The sequence below is a fragment of the Phocoena sinus genome, chromosome 6 (genome assembly GCF_008692025.1).
Source record: "Phocoena sinus isolate mPhoSin1 chromosome 6, mPhoSin1.pri, whole genome shotgun sequence".
Classification (NCBI taxonomy): Eukaryota; Metazoa; Chordata; class Mammalia; order Artiodactyla; family Phocoenidae; genus Phocoena; species Phocoena sinus.
Genome location: NC_045768.1, coordinates 69,832,024 through 69,854,367, shown reverse-complemented (window position 1 = coordinate 69,854,367; position 22,344 = coordinate 69,832,024). Strand labels below are relative to the sequence as shown.

The 22,344-nt window shown below is 40.7% G+C and overlaps 1 protein-coding gene across 3 annotated transcripts in view; it reads left to right on the top strand.

Moving 5' to 3' along the window:
- The window catches only part of MLLT3 (MLLT3 super elongation complex subunit), a 269,894-nt gene extending 254,134 nt beyond the window's left edge, over positions 1 to 15,760 (top strand). For 2 of the 3 annotated variants that reach the window (XM_032636215.1, XM_032636214.1), the window contains 3 exons: positions 3,092 to 3,163; positions 4,321 to 4,392; positions 11,167 to 15,760. In XM_032636215.1, the coding sequence (XP_032492106.1) occupies positions 3,092 to 3,163; positions 4,321 to 4,392; positions 11,167 to 11,298 (276 nt within the window). In that variant the 3' untranslated portion in view covers positions 11,299 to 15,760. The remainder of the gene's footprint in view (positions 1 to 3,091; positions 3,164 to 4,320; positions 4,393 to 11,166) is intronic. The other variant, XM_032636217.1, reaches the window with a different exon arrangement.
- The last annotated feature ends 6,584 nt before the right edge of the window (positions 15,761 to 22,344 follow it).

Below are 22,344 nucleotides of genomic sequence, written 5' to 3'. Positions count from 1 at the left end.
AGCTCTTGGAAAAAAGTGAGCAGAGAGAGAGCCACATGTCAACAAAGCAAGTAATTAACCTGAGTATTGTTAGGAGCTACTAGTGATCATTAACATGAAAGACCCATCAGTAGAGAATCCATCTGCTGAATAATTGAGTTGTCAGTCCTCACAAAGGAATACAGAAAAATAATAATCTTGAAATTTTGACTCTCAAGCCATATCCTCAGATTAAGGAGAGAAGTGCAACTCATCGCAGTTCTATTTTCAGAGACTACCACGTGCATAAATGGTGCATCTCAGCAGTCTGGGTGGCTTTTTCTTCCCATACAGCTTAATAGGAAATAATAGTGCCGTGCCATTTTAACCAAAGGTTTTTGGTTTTTTTTTTTTTAACTTCAAACCTTGTTATGTGAATTTCAAACAAAATCAAAATTCCAGATCCTTTTTGGCTGAAAGTGTAGAAGGGAGGGAGGTGAGGGGGCCTTAAAGGAAGGAAGCGATCCATGGGACCTGAGTTAATATTCAGAATATGATAAATCACTTATCAGCCTGCAAGGCATGTTGAATGAAATAAAAGAGTCTATCCAGTTAAACTGGTTTGAAATCAGCCCGTGGAAGACAAGGTGCCGTACTTTTCTATTCTGGAGTCGTTTCCTTAAAGATAAGAAATGATCATAAATAAAACAATTGTCTTCAGCATGGCTCAGCTCTCAGAATGAGGTTTTGACAAAGCTGTTTATTTTGGAGCAGGGAGAGATCAAAGCAGGAAGATTAACTGAGCCCTCTCTGGGCAGCCACTCAGTAACTCGAGGCGGATCACTGACACCCGGGGCTTTTGTTCCTGCCACTGCAGCTTCAGAAGAAAGAAACTAGGATTTCAATGTATTTGGGCCTTCTGTGCTGTAGCACTCACGGAATGTGTAGGGTGGGACTTCAGCGCCCTGAATGTTCTGTCTATTTTCTGCTTTGAAGAAAAGGTGGTGGAACTCTCTCAACCTAGTTAACAGCTCTATATGGCAAATAGAGAGTTCTCAGTCACTTGGCCCCCAGAGGGCAATGACTTGGGGGCCTGGAATGGAGGGGGGGCATTCTGGGGTGGGATATGTTGGGAACAAAATTCCATTTTCTAATGCACAAGGCAGGCAGGCACTGTTTTTTCCTCTTGCCTGAAATCGCAGATCTGCTCTGCTTGGGCCCAGCCCCAGATCTGAGTTGGTGAGGAGTGCCATCTACTGACCTACTTACTCCTAGGTCTCAGCGCCAGTGTTCCCTTGAGGTCTCATTTTCAACAATAGAGAAGGAAATTCTGAATGTAGTGGGGTGTTTGGTTTCCTTTACAGTGAAGCATGTTAAAAAAACTATTGCTTTGCCTCTGTGATTAAGTAATTTCCTTGTGTTGCCAGAAGTATTGTATTTGAAGTTAGCTTGGTCACATTGGTCTTCTGGTTATCTTAATGTTAAAAATGAAGAAATAAAGGCTGTTCTCAGGCAAGATTCTGTTAGGAGCTCACTTCTTACTTATACATTTTCCTAAATTCAAAGGAATATGTACCCTTAGAGAAGTACTTGGTCTTTTCTAGAATGTCATCCTCAATAGATAAAATGTTTATTTGTAGTAGAAAATTTTACAGCTGAATGGAAACCTGGATATTATCTTGTTCATCTCTCTCATTTTATCTCATTTTTTGAGGTTCAGAAATGATGAATGATGGGACTGGTACCTGAACTTGGGTTTCTGAGCCCAATCAATGCTCTTTCTACAAATTAAATTACAAAATAAATGTGAACTCATTTTAAAAATCTTTTTTGTGTTTTGGAAGATGGTAGACCTTTGAACAGAACTGGAGAGTGGGGTGTGTGTGTGTGTGTGTGTGTGTGTGTGTGTGTGTGTGTTAAAGCAGAAATGGATAAAAAGAAGAGCAGTAGGAATATGAGACTTCTTAAATATCTCCTTTATTTTGCATTTTCTTCCTTAATATTAGCTTCAGGTTATAATAACTCACTTGGTAATGAGGATATAATGAAAAAGACAAATTACCTTGCTTTTTATGTTTCTATACATTTGTAAACATTCATCAATAATTTCAGTGGTTCTCAACCATTTTAAGCAAGGGCCATTTAAAAATATTTCCCTCGTAATTCTCAATTTTGAAAATTCTAATAAATCAATTGTATTTATTAAGTAATAATTTGTTTCTCCTTTTTATTAATTAGAAACGTAGCTCCCAACAGTCTGAACAGTATGCAAAACTGCTCTTCGTAACCTAAGCTACAATTGGGTCAGATAAAAGGAAAGGCACTTGATATTTATCATGGGTAAACACATCATTTCTTGAAATACAGAAGATAGTCCTAGCTCTTTATTTCTTGAGTGGGAGGATCCCAAGTTGGGAGCAACCAGTGTCACTGACGGCAACCTTCATTTCCAAAGCTGCCTCAGTTTAGTGGATACGAGTGAGTACTTTTTAGAATCTGAAAGTCAGGTACTAAAAAGGGTATTTGAGTGTTTGTCTTATCATCCTTAGTGTACCGAGCACTGGTAGTCATGCTGAAACAACAGAATGAATAAGAAAAAATTCTTGCCAGAGGGGACTGTAATCCACTACAACTCAGCTGCTGTACATATGTGTGAGAGTGTTGTCACAAAAGAGAAGCAGCCTTGGAAGCTTAGATCAATTTCCTTATCGTCACCTTCTTTTTTTTTTTTTTTAAGTTCTATTGCCCTGACTCAGCATTTCACATATACGTAATTTATTTTCCCAGAGAAAGTAAGATTAGAGGAGAAGAAAGAAAATGTATGGAGGAGAGATGCTCTTTGGAAAGTGATGTTATTATATGACATTTCATTTTTTTAAAATATCTTTATTGGAGTATCATTGCTTTACAATGGTGTGTTAGTTTTTGCTTTATAACAAAGTGAATCAGCTATACATATACATATATCCCCATATCTCCTCCCTCTTACGTCTCGCTCCCACCCTCCCTATCCCACCCCTCTAGGTGGTCACAAAGCACTGTGACATTTCATTCTTAAGTCCCTTCGTTTAGGTGGCTGGTTAGCTAAGAAGTGCTAGAAATCAAATTTAACTGTGTTCTCTTTGATCCCTAGATTCTTGAAGTGAAAAGTCCAATAAAGCAAAGCAAATCAGATAAGCAAATAAAGAATGGTGAATGTGACAAGGTAGGTGTCCAGTCCATTACTGTGAGTGCTCCAACACTGACCCTCTTCCATTTCTTTGTGTTTCCCTTGATCATCCTTGCTGGTTCTCCTTTCGTTTTCTTCATCAGAAACGCCTGAAACCTCCAAATGACAAGCACTTCTTCCCAATGCTTTGTAGTTTATTTTCCAAGTCTTGTTTATATCTCCAGTGTTAAGCCTGGCCTTCCGCTATCCATGATTGCCAAGGGATTTCAGGCCCATTGAATTGGGAGGTGAGAGAATTGTAGTGCAGGTGGAGGGTTAAGGAATCTCAGACTTAAGTGAGCAGGACATCTGATCCCAGTGCAGTGTGTTTTCCCCAAGTGTGCAGTCACGCATCCAAAATCTGACTTCAAGGGCTGTTGGGGGTTTGTGTCTCGTTGTGGGCAGGGTCCTCACGTGCTTTGCAGGGGCGGGCCTGGCTAATGCTTCACAGACCTTTCTTTTGCCTTCATTGCAAATGGCACTCGGAACATCCAGGCATTTATGCTAGCAAAGACCATGAGTCTGAGTATACGGAGGTGCACCTCTGCCTTTTCAGGGGAGCTCTTGACAAAGCAGATGCTAATGTGGATAATGACCTCTGTTTTTCATAAGACATTCTTCTGTCCTGTTACTTGCTGTTCACTAGCAATGTTAGATGTGACCAGGAGGGACCCAAGAGGGCTTTTTTTTTTCAGTTTGCCCTGACATAATTGGTAATGTGCATCAGTACTTCCATATTCAAACTTGGGCTTTTTTCTGTTAAAATGCTTCTAAGATGGAAGAATAGTTAAAAAAAAAAAAAGAGTGTAGACTGTGATAATACATTTAAACTCACAATTTTTCATTGAGTTCCCCTTCTCTCTGTAGAGGCGTTGTTGGGAGAGGGGGAACCTGCTCACTTGAACCTTGTTGAGAGCAAATAAGTGCAAGAATTGCCCTTTTTATCAATAAAAAGCTGGCTTGAAAAGTTAATAGTTGGCCAAGAGAGATTTGGTCTGCAAAGGCCTTGGGCAGTGCATCCACACAGCCTGGGGTAGAGGGTAGTATGTGGAGCCTCTAACCACTGCTTGTATGTTCTTATTTGTTTATTCTTTTATTTTTGAACTGCTTCCTTAAAGTGCTTGTTCTTTGTGGGGGATGCTGTTCTCTTTCAGGCATACCTAGATGAACTGGTAGAGCTTCACAGAAGGTTGATGACGCTGAGGGAAAGACACATTCTTCAGCAGGTGAGAAATGCTTTTTAACACAACCCTTTCCAGAAACGTCAAGGCCTAGTTTGTCCTGGGCTAGTGTAATAGCACCTGGAGGCCACGCCAGGTGGCCTTCTGAAAGCCCCACACTCTCAGAACTGGCCCAGTGCCACCTGCAAAGTAGGTGGGGGTGGGGGGTTCATTTCCGAGGCTGCTCAGAAGTCTGCTTTGGGGCTTCCGCGGTACGATGAAAACTGGGCACATGGGGAGGGGATGATGCTGGAATATACTGATCCCTCAGCCGTCTGATGCTGTCATGCGGGCTGAGGGAGGGGAAGGTAGGAATGCAGAAACCTTTGGGGCCAGGCTTCTGGTTTCGTGGGAAAACAGTGATAAGAATTGCAGTCAAGTGCTGTAAACATTTGTGATTCAATTTAGTAACCTTTGCCAATGCTATTCTAAGGAAAATAAATATTTTCCTCATTTGCCTTATCTTGTATAACATACATTCTATTATTATGAACTCAACTGTAGAAGACTTGTAGAGTGGGGAAACTTCTATTAGTACAATTTGATGTTTTGAGAAGATAAGAAGGATGGTTTTTAGTTCTCATAGTTACAGCACATGCGTCCATTGCATTAACAGTGGCTGTTGATAAAATAATTTTTCTTTAACACCCAAAGAGAAGATTGGGTTCTAAATTCCAGGGTGGGTTTGTAGATCTTTTTGCTGCTTGAATTTTTTTACTACTTTCAAATGACTTGAAATTAGTACTTAATCTACCCCAGCTGTGTATGGGTTATTTTTTTAATGTTTAATGGCTGATGGTCACATTTATATTTTGTGAACATTTTTGTTTAAATCTATAAATACATGCTCTCAAACTTTCCAAGTTCCCTGATTGGTCTGATAAGCTTTTTAACCCTTCTAGAGTTTCAGATTTGAACAAAAGACTATAGACCCTATATAATTCTTAATTGGGGATAAGTTGCATTTCTTGCATTTCTATCTCAGTGCGTAATGGGTCGGGGAGCAGGGTTTGAGTGGCTTACCCTAAGACATATCCTAGTATTTCGATAGCATTTTTCTTCAGCTTTCTTCTGTGTAACTGAAAATTGTTCAGCCTGCCACTTACCAATTATTTGGGGCTAATTGCCTGAATGGTGATGGTAAATCTATTAGCTGACTTTCCCATCCTTTCCCGAACACCAGCTCTGAACCACTGTGGAGCAGTTGTCTAATAAAGCTATTACAGCACAAGTTGGGCCCAAATAGTGCGTCTCGTAGGAGAGCGAGACAGATGTTTGGTCAGGGTCGGGACCCCTTCACCAGGAAAGCCAACCAGTGAGTTGAGGATACTAGGCTTTTGAGCAGGGTCTTACCTTGGGGTGTCATTGGCATTCCTAATTTCACACTGTCCTTTATTTTGACCTTTGAAAGACTTGTGAGGGAAGGTGGCTTACCGGAGAATTCCATCGAAGTGGATTATTTTAGTGTTCTAGAGGGAGAGAGTGATATCCATGAATTTTTAACCTGGCATAAAGGCACTCCAGGGCCCACAGCGTTTCACCCTAATTGCATTCCCAGGCCAGTTGAAAGCTCTCAGTCTTTGGCCTTTTGCCTTGTAATGCAGCTGAGGCTTGTGATTATGATACCATGATGCATGTCCTGTCACGGTTTACTGCTTAATTAATTCCTATTGTAAAACATAGAACTATTGAGGACTAATGTTATTCTCCACCTTGAGCACTGCTCATCTTGTGGACTGCATTCCACAGAGTCTGTGTATTAGCCACACAGACCCCAGCACCTGAGACAGGATTTCTGGTGAGCTCAGGATCCCATCCCAGGTCTTTTCCTATTAAATACATCCTGTCAAAAAATCTGGCCTGAAACTTTTCTTTGGCTCACAAAAGGTGGTTAATATCTTTGTTTTATTCTGGGGACATGCAGTGCTGGCACCCAGCATCTAGATTAATGAACAGAAAGCGCTGGATCAAGAGAGGCTGTGTTCTTAAGGCCCTTTTCCATACGGTAAAAATATAGTACAGTAGACACAGTCAAAACCAGAGACGTTTGTACCTCGGACTGACTAATAATTTGATTCTTCTTTAAACCACATGTTCCACATTCATTTGGAATGGGAGATTGAACACTTCTAAACACTTCTAAACTCCCTTGGAGTTCCAGCTCTGAGTCTGGATTTGCATCCTCCTTAGGAGAAAAACAAAAAACCTCTGAGGAGAACCAGGGCTTCCTTAGAGGATGGTTCGGCAATTTAGGTAACAGCTATTATACATTTAGAATTTTCTTCAGGGAGTTGGGGAATAAATGGTATATCAGAGTGTTCTAACAACATGGAAAACTCTCCCTGAGAAGTGTTTTCTCCAGGATGCCTCTTGACCCAGGGTAGGGCACACGTTGTCACACGGTAGACAGGGCTTCCCCATCCATAGCTGGGGCCATTCTCCAGGAAGTCCTAACTTACCCCACACCTGACTCCCCACCAGACAGAAGCAGTTAAGGCAAAGCTTGTCCATTACTTCCCACTCAGCAAAGAGGCTGCTTTGGGTGGAAAGAATACTTTTTTGTTTTGTTTTTTTAACATAAAAAATATAAAAAAGCATAATCAGACTACAATGCATCTGCCTTTTAATAACTTTTATAACCAGGATTGGGGGAAGGAGCTACAGACTTAACAAGTGGAGCTTACCCTGTTTAAAAAAAAAAAAAAAAAAGGCCTGCGTGGTACCCCCTCCAAAGCCGACGTGGCAGGAAATAATCCATCACAGATGTTTTCACAACAACCATCATCTGAAGAATGAGTTAAGCAGTATACATACGCCTCCTTTTCCACTACCTATAATATACCATGTGCCCTTGCCTGCTTTCCTTATCTGCACTCAGTCTGTCCTTTATTATTGCTATTATTTTGGAGTTGGATTCATCATTGCAGTACGATGCAGGGTAATGACACCAAGGTAGAGCCACGGTGCATCAGCAGAGCGGGGATTCCTATAGACAGGCAGCGTGGCGTCCTTCAGGGACTAGCAGGGTGGTGCTTTTAGGCTTTGTGGCTGTGTCATTGCAGTGAAGCACGTTAACATGGTGTTTCTGATGTTCTGACTCTTTCAGGATTCATGGAAAGGCACCCACATTTATTTTTCTTTATGAAGTCTTTACTTAATTGAGGGTGTAGGTTCATGCTCTAATAATTCAAATCATTAATGCTGTTCCCATTGGAAATAGTCCTGAACGCCCCATCTGTTGCCACCGCTACTACTTTAAGGCTGTCTCTGCCTCCGCCTGGATGCATTCTTATAAGCTCCCATAAAAATGCAGGGCTCATTTAGTGAGATTGATAAGATCCCCTTCATTTCTTTGCGTGTTGGTTGTGGAGGAGACGCGAAGGCTGTGATTGAATCCCCAGAACCTACAAGGTAGTACAGCGCATGTGAGATGACGGGGCCGAATATCCTAGTGGGCAAATGTGTTTATTTGCTTTAAAACCAAGTGGCCTTTTCTAGAAGGGATTTTTTTATTACTCTGTCTTCTGCCTATTGCTAAGTAATTAGTGAGCAACTATATTGAGTCACAGAAATTTATTTTTTTAAAGGGGTGAGTTACCTGTCATTTTCAAGGGAAAATGGAGGGCTGTACTTCCTTATCCCCACATTGTGGTTTTAGTTTGTCATTTCAACCACTTTACTTCAGCTACTGTTCTCCCTGCTTTCTTCCCTCCCTCCTTTTATTATATATTTTTTTTAATTTCAAGGAGGTCTTTTCTGAGCTTTAGCTTCTGGCATTTTCCCTGCTTCATTTGTTTTAGTGCTAATGAAATGGCTAACAGTCAATGAGGGGCAGAGGAAAAAGCACTGGGTCTGAAAATTCATGTGCTATATAGTTACCTCCCAGATAATTAAGGATAAGTTTATGTTTACATGGTAATCATAATCATGTTGCCCTCATCTGTGTAGCAATTTGCAGTTTATAAAGAAGCTTCATGTTCCGTATGTTATTTGATCCTCTGAACAACATTGTATGATAGGTAGAACAGGTGGCATTGTCCCCATTTTACAGATGAGGAGACTGAGGCCCAGGGGTTATTGTGTTCTGTCTAATGCCATTCAAATAGTGAGCAGAGTCAGAATTTGATATGCCAAATTCAGGATTCTCTGTTCTGAGTGCTTGGTCATTTACCTACTGACCAGCTAGTTGAGGAGAGGATTCACACTCTGGAATAATTGTCATTTGCTTCCATTGTATAAATTGAAAGGCTATTTGTTTTCATCCCGAAAGAGCTCTCTGAAGAGGCTGTTTGTTTCTATACTGAAGTTTACACATTTTCACTCCGTCTATAGTGTTTCTACACAATGTAGCAAAAAAGATACTTTACTCTGGAAAGTACTTTTAATTCAATCGATGTTAAATATGTATTATAGTAAGTATTTGATTGCCTTGAAAGTCTTCTGTTTGTGGACAGAGCTGTGTATGCGTGTTTCTCTATGTATATAGATGTGTGTGGCTGACTTATCTAAAGCTCTGTTTTAACTATTTACTAATAAAGCAAATGAGGGTTCATTTTAGATCTTTTAGTGTTAATAATAAGATCTAGCTTGATAAATTCTTATGTGAATGTCACACTTTAACCATTACTGGGAACACCCCTTCTGATATTCTCTTGATGCGTGTGATAGAACGCTGAGTCCAGTGGTTTAAGCAAGTAAGGCTCCCTCTCCGCCCTGCATCCCCCCTTCCTCGCCACCCCATATAATAATAAGCCTGGAAGTAAGTGATTCATAGTCAGTGTGGTGGAAAAGATGCTACTGAGGACATAGACTCCTCGCCTTCCTGCTCTGCCATCTTTCACATCTTGCATTCATCCACTTGAGGGGACGACAACTGCTGCACTTCCAGGATGGCATCTTCATTCCAGACAGGAAGGAGGAGCAGAAGGCAAAAGCCTCATGCCCATTGTCCATACCCTTTCGAAAATTTTCCTAAAAGGCCAGTGACTTCTGACAAATAAACTGTAAATAGCAGTGTCTGCCCGGTGCTGCAGGTGGGTCTCGGAGGCAAGTATATAGCTGGGCATATTGCCACTCCCAGTAAATCAAGCTTCTGCTAGTAAAGAAGAAGGGATAAATGGATATTATGTAGGCAGTTCGCTGTGTCTGTCATGATTTTGCAATGGGAGTAACTGATTTTGTTATTAAACCCATAGTTACATCTGTAAAAAAAATAGTTCCAGAGGTTGAATGAGGCAATAACAGCTCAGTCTGGAGTTGCGCAATTAATGGGATTGAGGTTCACTATGTCTTATGTTTCTGCGGCAAATATGTCAGGAATAGGGAGCACATTTTCTGTTGAGAGCCACTGACCCATAGGGAATAGTTCACAAATTTACTGTTTTTTTTTGAAGAAAACTAACTGTAAGAAGAAAAGGTCAAAAGTTTCCATTCTGCTTTTTCAACTGGAAATTAGATAATCTAAAACTTCATTGAATAGGTAATAGGCTGAATAGTTAAAATTATTCCTTTTAAGATGATTGTACTAAAGAGAACAGAAACATGTGATAGAAAAGGAGTAACAGACAACTAAAAATAAGCGAAATGGTTTGCCAGTTGGTTTCTCTGTGCAAATACTTTTTCTTTCATCTTGATGCGGATTTTCCTCTCTCCCCGACAAAGCTTACTAAAATCAACCCCCCTCCATCCCAATTTACTCACAACAAACATACCTAGAACCCATACTATCCAGGCATAGCATCTATTTCTGTCAAAATTATTAGTAAAATAGGAATAGAAAGACACGTAACATGATAAAAGATTCTTTCAAACCCATAACCAACATCACTGTTAATGTTGAAACCTTAGAGGCATCCTCCCGAAAGCCAGGCAAGACCAATAGTGCCTCTGTCAACCACTTTTGTTTATCATATTTCTGGAAGTTGGAGCCAATTCAAGAAATGAGGTATAACTATTCCCAAATGGGGAGACAAAGGCATCCTTTCTTTCTGCAGATGATACTTATCACCCCAGATACTCAAGTGCATCAACTGAACATGACTAATGGAATGACTATAGATTTTTATTTATTTTTTGTCAAAGCATAACAAGATGTACAACTAGATGAATTTTAACAAAGTGAATGCATCTTTTGTAACGAGCACCCAAGTCAAGCAACAAAACAGTTCCAGCACCCCAGAAGGCTTCCTTGAGCCCCTTTCTAGTCACTACCCATGATCTTCAGGAGGTGGAAATGTAGACAGTTTTATTCTTTTTCTTTTTGGGTTCTTGAGTTTTCTAAACTTTCAACAGTAATGTAATCAGAAAGAAAAATGATCATTATATATATATGTGTCTGCGTGTATGTACTTTTTCTATAAGGAGTTCTGTTATTTCTAGGCTGGAATTTCCTTTCATCTATTAAGTACAGCCACTGTCCATTGAGTCAGTAACTAATTTTTAAAAGGGGTCTTGAAATTCTATCTCCCACTAGCTACCCATTCTCACTCCCACCCCTATAGTAAAAAGGTCTGTTGATGACTTGGAAGTAGGAATCAGTTTAAAGACTATGAATGAGAACAGGTAGTCTGCTCTCATTGAGAAATTCAAAGGGTTAATATTCCTTTGACCTACCAAACTGGCTAAGAAGTAGTTTGGTACCATTACCAGTATAGGACCTTCCTGCTATAAATGAGACTATTAATCACTTGGTTCCATATTTGACTCCCTCCATCTCTCTCTCTTTTTGCCTTTTGATGTCTATTGCTTATTGCCTAAACTTTCTCTTATTTACTCCTCTAGATTGTGAACCTTATAGAAGAAACTGGACACTTTCATATCACAAACACAACATTTGATTTTGACCTTTGCTCGCTGGACAAAACCACAGTCCGTAAACTACAGAGTTACCTGGAAACATCTGGAACATCCTGAGGCTACAACAACTGGATGCATCAAAAACTCTGGTTTTTTTTTTTGTTTTTTTTTTGGTTGTGATTTTTTTTCTTGTTTGTTTATATGGAAACACTCAGAATGATGCAACCAAAAGGGAAAAAATAAAAAGCAAACAACCTTCAGCTTTATTTTTCTTTAAAGCCAGTCATCATCTCTTGATAAAGGAGAGGTTAAGCAAACCAGCCTCAGCGGACCACTCTTCTCTCCAAGAAAATCCCCGGGAAGAGTTAGCCTGGATAGCCTTGAAAACAAACAGATCAAATACAACACGAGAAAACTTAAAGAATGTGTATGGTATCATGTATCTCTCTCTGTGGTGGTTCATTCCACAGGACGAATGCATATTCAACACACTGCCTTATTACATAACTGATCTATTTATTATCGCATACAGATATTCTAGAGTCGTTGAGGGAATGACACCACAAGACATTCTAAGTACTCGGTCCCGTGGATGCTCTTTCAATGCAGCGCCCTTGCCATCCCAAGCCCAGTGACCTTACTCGTATACCGTGCCACTCTCCACCAACTTTTTCCAAGTCCCTTAACTCGTTGCAGTCTGTATTTTCCACCTTGTTTTTCCAGTCCCAGGACACAAATGATCAACTGGGGGGACCAAGTAGCCACCCTGATTTTCTTCTTTGTGGTCTTTTTCCTGAAAGTTGGGGCCCAGTCCTTGGCTGTATCCATATAATGATCTTGGACCATGGTTAGAAAACGCACCAAATAGGATCATACGAATTGCTGTCTAGCCTTAGTCAATAAACCTGTAGGACTTTTAAACAAACGTGTACCTGTAAACGTCCTGCATCCAGCATTGTTGAGATGTCATCAACATCCTTGTGTCTGTTTTACTGTTACGGTATTAGGTAAATATGGAAGTGAATGCATTCCACAGGATCATAATTTTTAAAAGAGGAATTCTGGTTCTGTTTTCTAAAGAAATGTTGTAGAAATTCTTCATTTGGTTCTATTTATTAGTAAGAGTTTTCAGCTTTCTTTGGCTGCCAGTGTGTTACCCATCTTTACCATAAAACCTGGAAGAAGAGATTTTTGTTTGTTCACATATGATCCTCTTAGACTCTTTTATATTTGAAAAATTAAAATCTTTCTTTGGGGGAAAATTCTTGGTTATTCTGCCATAACAGATTATGTATTAACTTGTAGATTCAGCGGTTCGATACCTGTTTAGTCACTTGCTTATGTTTCCAGAAGGATTTCTTGTATTGGTGAATATAAAGATGGTTGGGGAGGGGGGGATATTTTTGTTCTTGCTGTACCCTGTTTTGAAACTAGAAATCTGTCCTGTGGCATGCAAAAGAAAGCAAATTATTTTTAAAAGAAAAAAAAAAAACCAAACCAAAGTACTTTTGGTGTCATTATTCCATTCTCTCCATAAGTGGAGAATGCAAAATGTGAACAGTTCGTCTTCCAAGTTTTGGCTAGGAATTCAACCGAAAAGAAAAGAAACGAAGAAATACTTCTGGATCCAAAGGTTCGTTCACTGGATCAGCCTTAAGAAAGTCTCTATGTGTGCTCATGGACCAGTATCTCCCTTGTTTATTCCCATGCCAGATGCTGTCTTTTCATAAAGAGATTAACTAGTGTCTGTACAGAAAATGGTCTTTCCAGACCCATTCTTTTGGGCAGGAATGTAAATGCAGATTGATAATGGAGTTATTTCTGCATTTCAACAAGGGGATTTTTTTTTTTTTACATTTGTTTCTTTCTATCCAGAGACACTATCTTTTCCTTTAAAAAAAATTATAATACAGCCATACTCCTTGTAAATTACTTTTCAGAAGCATCCCATTGAGGACAAGTGTACTTTTTCAATAATGTTATGACTCTTGATGATTGGCATGACCGACCTTGAAGCATTTGTTTTCTAGTCCACTTCTCAATGTTTAATTACAGAGAAACTTTCTGAGTCATTTTGGACATTAGGTGACTGATGAATTGAGTGGTTTTAGTTGTGTTTTGTTTCTTTTTTTAACTTTACAGGTGAAAGGGGTGGGCAATGCTTATATGGAATTTTTTGCAACATTTAAAAATCTTTAAAAATTTCTAAATGCTAATCCACATATTCTAATTAAGCCAGAAATGTATGTGGTTTAACTAAAATATCTATATAGCTTAACTAGAAATGTATATATGTAGTTTGGGCCATTTTTATTTTTGTATCTAAATTGTGTGGCCAAAACCATGATTTGGCAATGTAAAGATTTTTTTGTTCCCTAGGTTACTAACCAAGAAACTGGTTAACATATGTAACCAGACAAAAAGGATAGCAAGAAGGGAAGCTATTACAGTGATAAACTTTAGACCTAAAATTTAGGTAATAAAGTAAATGTCTTCAGAATATCATCTGTAAATTAATAAAATTCAGGAAACTTGCCCTTCTGTTATTCATAGAGACAGCAAAATGAATTTTCCATGAAATTCCAATAGAATAAGAGTCATGCTGTTGAGTTTTTAGAAGTTGAACTCTTGCTCTCATCTAATTTTTAAATGCAGAAATAATAAATCCCCTTTCCATTAAATTCAAATAGTTAAAGTAACCCACTCAGTTCTGCCACATTTATATACACTCACCTTTAAAACCTGTTAAAAGATTTTTGGCATGCGTGGATTCTAACGTGGCTTTGGTTTTTTTAAGCACAAAGGGAAAATGGCAGGGTTTAATTTTTTGGTCTAAATAAAATTAATTGGGTGAGTGTGACTATGGTTTAAGCCAGCCAGAGTATGATAAACTTTCTTTAAATTTTCCCCCAGTAATTTGAGGGGAAGGAAACACGTACAGAACTTCCCCCCCCCCCCTTATCAATTACCTTTTGCCCCTGGTTTCGCAGCAGGATATGTATGAGAGGGGGTGCTTCTATCTTAGCATATAGCAGACGAGTTAGCAACAAAAATGCTTGCAGCTCTTTTGTTTCTTCACCATAATCCACCTCTCTCTCTCTATGCAGACAAATAGAGATGTCTATATATGCTTGCATATTGTGTCAAAGTTGGGGAGAACATAAAAACTTAAGATTAGGAAACAAAAACTGTAGAGGAAAAAAGTCCTAGGAGAGTGTCCTAAACATTTTAAAATTGCGAAGCAAATCTCTCTAATCTGAATAATTACCCACATTTTGTGGAAAGAGCCAATAAAGTTGGTTCTCTTGCACTAAAAACTTTCTTCCACCAAAAATGTTTCTCCTGATAACTTTTACAGACCTAGCTGCTCTTTAAAATAGACAGTTTAGGCGTGCATAACATCCCACATACTGTTTCAAGCCCCGCACATGTTAACAAGTTGACATATTGTGTAAGAGAGACTTTATTCGTAAATGTTTTAACTCCCCCCAGGTGACAGAGTTGGATGTTCAGTGTTGGAAGTGGTCAGTGCTGGTGTTGGGTGGTGTGTGTTCATTTTTCTCACTGTGGAGGTGACCAGCTCTGGACTAGTTTGCTGCATGCTCGTTACTTTCCACCCTTAGCATTTTTGTGTACTAATGCTTTGTACTCCATATGTATACACATCTTATCATCTTGCTTTGGACTGTTGCTCTAAAGCTATGCGTATAATGACTACTACAGCTGACATGAATGCTGAGGAGTCGATTCCCATGATTTAGTCTAGTCGGGCTGGAAGTCTACATCTTTTGACCTCTTTTGTTTTATATGATGCCTTTTTATCACGTAGGCACTGCCGTCCCCAAATATCCCTTGTAAAGATGCATTGAAGAAGTCAAAGGAAGACAAAGCCACGTCTGTCTGTAAACTGTAAATATGTATTTTGGCGCTTGTACTCCAGTATTCTGAAAATAGAGTTATGATGGAAATGCTGACAGATCCTTAACGGTGGCCAGAGCTACCATGCAGTGCAAAAATAAATTAAGTAAATTGTATTCTTGAGATTAACAGCGCAAGGCCAGTACGTTAAATTGTATTCTTGAGATTAACAGCGCAAGGCCAGTACGTTTTATAAATCTGTCAGTATCTTTTTTTTTAATGGAGTGTGTATGTGTAGTTATGTTGAAAGATACACTGTGTATGTGTGTGTAGATGCTATTATGTGAACTACAAGGCATTCGTCAGATGTATTTCCCATCTCTAAAACCCATGTTGAAATGTAAGTACAGATGGACAGAAATAGGTGTTTCACTTAAATTCATATCGAATCTGTTGTGGTTCCGTTTTCTTAACAATTCAGTAAGACTGTACATTGTAAAGAGTCATTCGACCAAAGTTTGGTTTCCCTTTGCATACAGGAAAGATGAGCCCCCAGCCTTTCTCAAGAAGTGATGCTGGTCTTAAGGAAGAAAGAATGGCGAGATCAGAACCAGCTGAGAGCACAGTTCGTGCCCCATTCATCTGTGAGTCCCTAGGGTCTAGCACCACTGTGTCCTAAAACCAGTATATTCTTTAAGCTCTGCAGAGACTGGACAAGAAATGGTAGGGTACATTCTTGGAATAAACCAGGTTACTTGTGCATGGTGTTTTTTTTTCTTTTTCCCCCTATTTCTCCCAGAGGTTTTGTTCATAATCTAAACAAAGGCCTTGCATTTCCTCTAGTGACAAGAAATACTACCTTGATTGGACAGGAAAGAGAAAAACTACATCAACAAAGAGAATAGAATACTTTCAGTTTGGCAAGGAACCAAGGAATTGGATGTAACGCTCTATGTAATGCTCTTTAAGAGTAAAGAGATATTAGATTTGAGAAACTCACCTTATCTTCAGGCAACAAGCCATGAGGGGATGATAGTGGACTGCCTGGTATCTTATCAACTAGCAACTGATTTTAGGTGTGGAAACATCAGTCCCAGATGGGCTTGGCTGACAGTTAAGCTTTTGAATGACCAGGCTTGAATTGGACTAATCTCTTCCCTTGTTTCAGCATAGATATTCATTTGTTTATTTTAAAATAATGGCCTGGAATTTTCTGCAGCATGGAGAAAGTCAGGGTGGGCATCCTGGGCCTGCTGAAGACAACTCAGGTTGTCATCTCCAAGTGCTCTCACACGGGAAGAGCACTGAGCCCCAGTTCCCCCCAGTACATTTGTTTCACCGTCTCTCAGAATTATGGTCCCACTTGGATACGCAAGGGGTCCTGGAGAGAGATGGCAGCTCAACTGAGGCCTGACGCCAAGACCTCTCTGCTTGGCAATTTGGGGATATAGTGTCCAAAACTAATGAGCTTACTAGTGGAGTAGCTACGGGTATTTTATGGGTCTCCTTGCCTGGAATACCACCCAAATAGAGAAGCCTGAGCACACTTCAAGGCTTCTGCTTTCTCTGCCTGCTAATAGTATCCACGCCTTCCTGTTTATGTGGCCCCTTCCCTTTAGGGCCATTTCCAGTCTTTTCCAGAGGTTGTTAACTTGCCCTGGGCTGTCAGCTTGGCCTCTTGGTCTTAATTTCCCCTTAATTAGAGAAGGGTGGCCAATGTGGTTCCCACGCGGTAGGGAGAGACGTACGTGGCACAAACGGAAAAACACTCCAGTAGTTATAACTGGGCCCTATAGCTGTCGAATAACAACAAAAATAATCTACCACCTGAATGGGAAGGCTCCTTGAGTCCACGTTGATGATAACGCAGGGCGCTGGGCCGTCAGCACGGAATAGGTGGCCACAGGGACTGGGGAGATGGTGGTGAGTAAAGGCAAAGCAATTTGCTCCTTTTCCCTCGTAATCATGTCTTCCAGCACATGCGGGCCTCCACTGCAGGGCTCTGAAGTTTCAAAAGGGTAGAAAAGGATAAATCCAGGCCATTAAAAGAAAATAATCAAAGCTATTGAAAAGATAAAACAAATGAGTCGCACTAAAAGAGCCGTCTGTGCAAGTAATAAGGTTGAAATACTGATACTGATTTCCTAGCTGAACAGCATTCCTCACACATGTGGTTTGTGTATCCACGTCTGGGTGGGTGGTCTGGTGAGAAGTGCTAAATGCAGCAAGATGGCTTAGTTTTTGAGCAGTGGAGGGAAGCTTTGGGACAGGCTCAGCCCGTGGCATCTATAGCCCCTGCAACATAAAGAGGCTTTCCTTTTGCTTTGTTCCGGGAGGGAAAGTTTTAACTTGGCTTATTCATTTCAATATGAGTCTCTGTTCTGCACAGAATCAAAGGGTAGGAGGTTTTTGTGTGTGTGTGTGTGTGCATTTTTTTTTTTTTTTTTTTTTTAAGCACCTCCTTGTTCCTCGTCCCACCCCTAGGGGGTGGGAAGTATGGCATAGAATGTGCTAACTCTCCGTTTGTTCTAATTTATTCCCTGGGTGCTAGGCAACTATACACATGTCTTTGGAAAGAAAGTGATGCTATTTTAAATAGCACCTCAGTCTAGATAGGACAGGAAAGAGTATTAAAGGCACATATTATGAATCCAGTCCACAAACAAAAGCCGAAGGCAGATGGACTCCCCCAGAGGCACATATATATTAATGACAAATGAAGTACACTCAGTTCAAAGGGGAGACTTGTTAAGGGAAACTTCTCATAAAACAAGGTGCCCATCGATTCATGGCTTTTGACAGACATGGATCATTGCCAACTCATATCTGAAGACAGATTGCTTCATGAATATTCCTCAGAATTGGTGACTGTTGTGGTCTTTAGTTTGAATATCCATCACTTGGGGGGATAGATCATTGTTTTCCACATTATAATATTTATTTGTTTACAGGTTTATTGCCTTTCTCCCCCACTAGAATGTAAGCCTGATGAGCACAAGGGCTTTGTCTTGTTATACTGCTGACTCCAGGACCTAGAACAATTCCAGGACAGACTAGGCACCCATATTTGTTGAGTGAAAATGTGGGAGTATTCTGTAAAACATTGACCTCTTTTGACATTTTATGAAAAAAGGTTTTGTGTTTAAGTAAGTTTAGAAAAACTGCCCAGGATTTGACCCTCTTGGGAATTCATGACACGCTACTCTGTTAAATTTCTGGGAAGCCATGTATTCTGCCAACAACCACCAAACTTGTTTACTTGAACACAGTATTTCTCAAATTGTATGTAACACAACAGTAGTCTACAACACAAGACAATAATAGATGTTTTGCTTTGAAGTTCCTTCATCAACATAATTTTTATACGATATTTCATTCTTCAAGGTTTACAACATAAGTTGGCATGCTACAGGTTCACAGAAGGACAGCACAGCTGTTAATATCCCCAGAAACGGTTTTCTGGGTTAGGTGACCATGGTTCAAACTGGAACATTTTTGAGAAGGAAATTGGACCCTGTTAGTAATTATCCCAGGACAACGTGAGTAACTGGGGCTGTCTTTGACAAACCAGGGTATGTGGTAGGTCGTCCTATTTCCAAGGAATGCACTTTGGGACATGGCAGAACTGAAGATTTACCCTCAGATTTCTGTTTCTGTCACTTAGGCATGTACATGATAAAGGGTGGTTGGGCTCTTTATGGTAACAGAAGAGCATTCCCATGGCGGTAGGGGCAGGCCCTGAGGATCCAGGGTGTAAAAGGCATTTCCAATGTTGCTGAAGAGCCGTGGTGGTTGAAGCCATCCCTCACTCCCCCACCGCTTCCCCTGTGTTAGCCTATCATTTGAATAGATGAATAGGCCAGTAGACGATCAGTCCTTTCTGCAATATATGCAACATACAACATATTGGGTCCCTGGCCCTGTTCTCAGAGCCTATTGCATGCTGAGGTTGTGGTGTTTTTCCAAACAGGATATCTGACGCCTTTGCTCAAGATACTACCTCTTCATTGCCACCTGCTGAGTCACTCTGCCTGCTGCTGCTGCTTCCTGGGAGTCGACAACCTCTCCCCACTCATTGCTGGAGCTGCTCAGTTGGCAGGTTCTCTCACTGTTGGACCATGTTCTGGAATTTTGGTGCTCTCTACTCTGCCTCTAGGTCCTGCTACCTGGTATCCTTTGATGTTTTAGTGGTTCCAAGTTGCACGGGTAAAATTGCTAGTATAGATAGAACAAATACTCCAGAAGTGTTGAATGAATGAATGGCTGTAAATAAACCTCTTGGCTTGCGAGGGGGTTGCTACATAGTCATTCTCTGATGCCTCTTTCTCCAAACTTCTCTTATTCCGCTTCTGTTTTAAAGGTAGTGTATATGATGACAGAAATCACAGACATTGGAGTCAGAAAGGCTTGGTTTTGAATCCCAGAGCTGCCACTCCTAGCCCTAAAGCCCTAACCTTTCCTGCCCCTTGGTTTTCTCATCTGTGAGATGGGAATAACAAATTCATCCTCAAGTATCTTTATCCTAGTTGTCCACGTGTTGTGATGTGCCCACTACTCAAACAGCCATGGCCATTGACCATCCTCACATACAGGTTCTTGCAGGATAATTATCAGCTACATAACTGCTGCCTTTGTAGCTGTTTTCAGCCTATGGAAAGGAAAAGGAGGCAGAGGTAATACGTCACAATTTTCAAGTTTCTTTCTGGCCTCAGAGCTAGGTCACATAAAACTGGATTGAACACATTTCCCCTTGATGAGCTTGGTTGCTATAGAGATAATGTTGTGAAGCTGAGGTCAGAGGTTCAACCCCTTTAGGAGCCCACTTGCTTTGTCCCCTTGTATGGCTACAAACTTCCCAGTCTTATACAGCCATGCCATGAATGAGTCTCGGGTCTTAGAAGGACAGGGAGACAGCGTGCCCTTTCAAACATGACTTTATAACATCTTCTGAAGGGGGGCTATTGTACGGTTTTATCATCGTTGCCATCTTTAGGCAACTGTGGCTTACCATTTTGGTGAAGAGTGTTTGGGTGGGAGACCATCCTCTCAATAATATTGGCCATTTCACCTGGAGTAAGCCCAGGTTGTGACCTTGGTTAGAGAGACATTCTTCTCAGTTACCATATACACCTTAGAATGATATCAGTCCTTTTGTTTTTAAAAGCAGACATGTATACCAGGTAGAAATGGCCACTGTTATCGTATAGTCCTGTGATTTGATTTATAGTGAGCATCTCCGTAACTCTTATTTCAGCATTGTACTCTTAAAAGCCATACCACAGTTTTGATGGGATGTGGTCAGCCACATCACTTTGTAGAGGACCCCAATATAGCCCTTTGCTATGTTGAAATGCAAAGAAGCGCCACCTTAGTCACTATTTTTCCCTGTATTCTTTTTTCCCTTAAACATTATGTGATGTGTTAATGTTCCATTGCTGCTATAAAATATTACCACAGATTTAGCGGCTTAAAACAACACAAACTTATTATCTTACAGTTCTGAAGGTCAGAAGTCTGAAATGTGTTTTCACTAGGCTAAAATCAGAGTGTCCGCAGGGCTGCATTCCTTCCAGAGGCTCCAGGGGAGAATCAATGTCCTTGCCTTTTCCAGCTTCTAGAGGCTGCCTGCATTCCTTGGCTCCAGGTCCCTTTTTCCATCTTCAGCGTCAACAGTATAGCTTTTTAAAATATTTCCCTGACTTCTACCTTCTGCTTCCGTCTTCCATCTTTTATGAACTCTTGTAATTACCTTTGGACCACCCAGAGAATCCAGCATAAATTCTCTGTCGCAAGTTTCTTTACTAATCATAATCGTACCTGCCTCCTTTACCATTTAAAGTAATATATTCACAGGTTTTAGGAATTAGGATCTTTGGGGGGGCTATTACTGCGCCCACCACAGTGGGGAGATGTCAGTGTTGAAATCCCCATCCTTCTGGAAGTTTAAGCAGATAAACTTCTACTTAGATATCTAAGTAGAATTTGTCCACCCCACATTAAAAAATTAAAGAAATGTTGCTGCTAGTTCCAGCTGTTCATGATATCATACTTTGTGATGATGACTGTAGTAGTGATATTTTTTTCAGAAATGGGAGAAAAATCTACAGTGAACCATATTGAAAGGTTATTTAAGGTTTTAGCTGTGGTGATGGAAATTCAGTCATTCAACAGGTATTTATTGAGTACCTACTGTGTGCCAAGCACTCTTCTGAGGAACTTGTGAAAATGTAGCTGCGGTGGCCACAGAGTTTCCTTTCCACTTTGCTGGGATAGAGACTCTTTACTCCTGAGCGAACCATCAGGTGGTTAGGACTTGTTGGAAGCAATATGGAAATCCCTAACTGGCAGACAGACTGAACAGCCTTTCTGGGCTCCCAGCCTTCTTATTCCCATTGCTGATGGCAAACTCCTTAATCTGCTCTGAGTTTTCACAAGCCCTGAATAAGTAGTTCAACTTAAAGCAATGCACGGAGAGCAGTCTGGGGCACTGACAGGACAAAGGAACCAGCCTCGCAGCGTCTGCCACCAGGTCGGTGTGTAGTTGCTCCTTGTTGCTCTGGTTTGTCGAATAAAGATGAAAATCCGATGACGTCAGCATCAGCCTACACCATCTACCTCTGTGGTTCCCACAGGCTGAGCTGTGGTCTGGTTTTACCAGCATCACCCAGGGAGCTTTTACAAGCTATTCCCTTTCCAGAGGCTCTGATTCAATGTTTTTGCACAAAGCCTTGGGTATCGGTAATTTCAAGTGGTCCCTAGATTATTCTAATGTGAAGCCAGGGTAGGAGTGTAAAAATTGAAGTCCTGGTTCCCACTGCTAGAGATTTTGATTCAGGCAGCCTAGAACAGGGGCCACAAATCCCGATCGTTAAAGTTCCTAACGTGCAGCCAGTTTTGGGGACCTAGCAACAATCTTCTGGTACCTTCAGCTATCAGGATTCTGTTTCCCAGGGGTCCCTGATGCTAGTCAGGGACTTATTAGGGATACAGATTTCTGGAGTCCATCTCTATCCTCGCCTTCCTGATCCAGACTCTGGGGGTTAGAGTTAGGTTTAACAAGTTCTCTAGGCGATTCTTACCAGGGAATTGTAGGAAACACTGTAGAGCTAATTAGGATCCTGAGACAAAGGACTTAAAGTTGTGCCTTTACTTCCAGTGACTTATAATTTAGCCCACAAATCCACTCTCAGTCCCTGCATTTGGCTGATGTGCCCGTGTGGCCAATATTCCTGGGCTGGGGTTGGTGGCGTACCAAGGATGGGGCATTGCACAAGTAGCACGGCCTGCTGTGCTCAAGTGATTCTC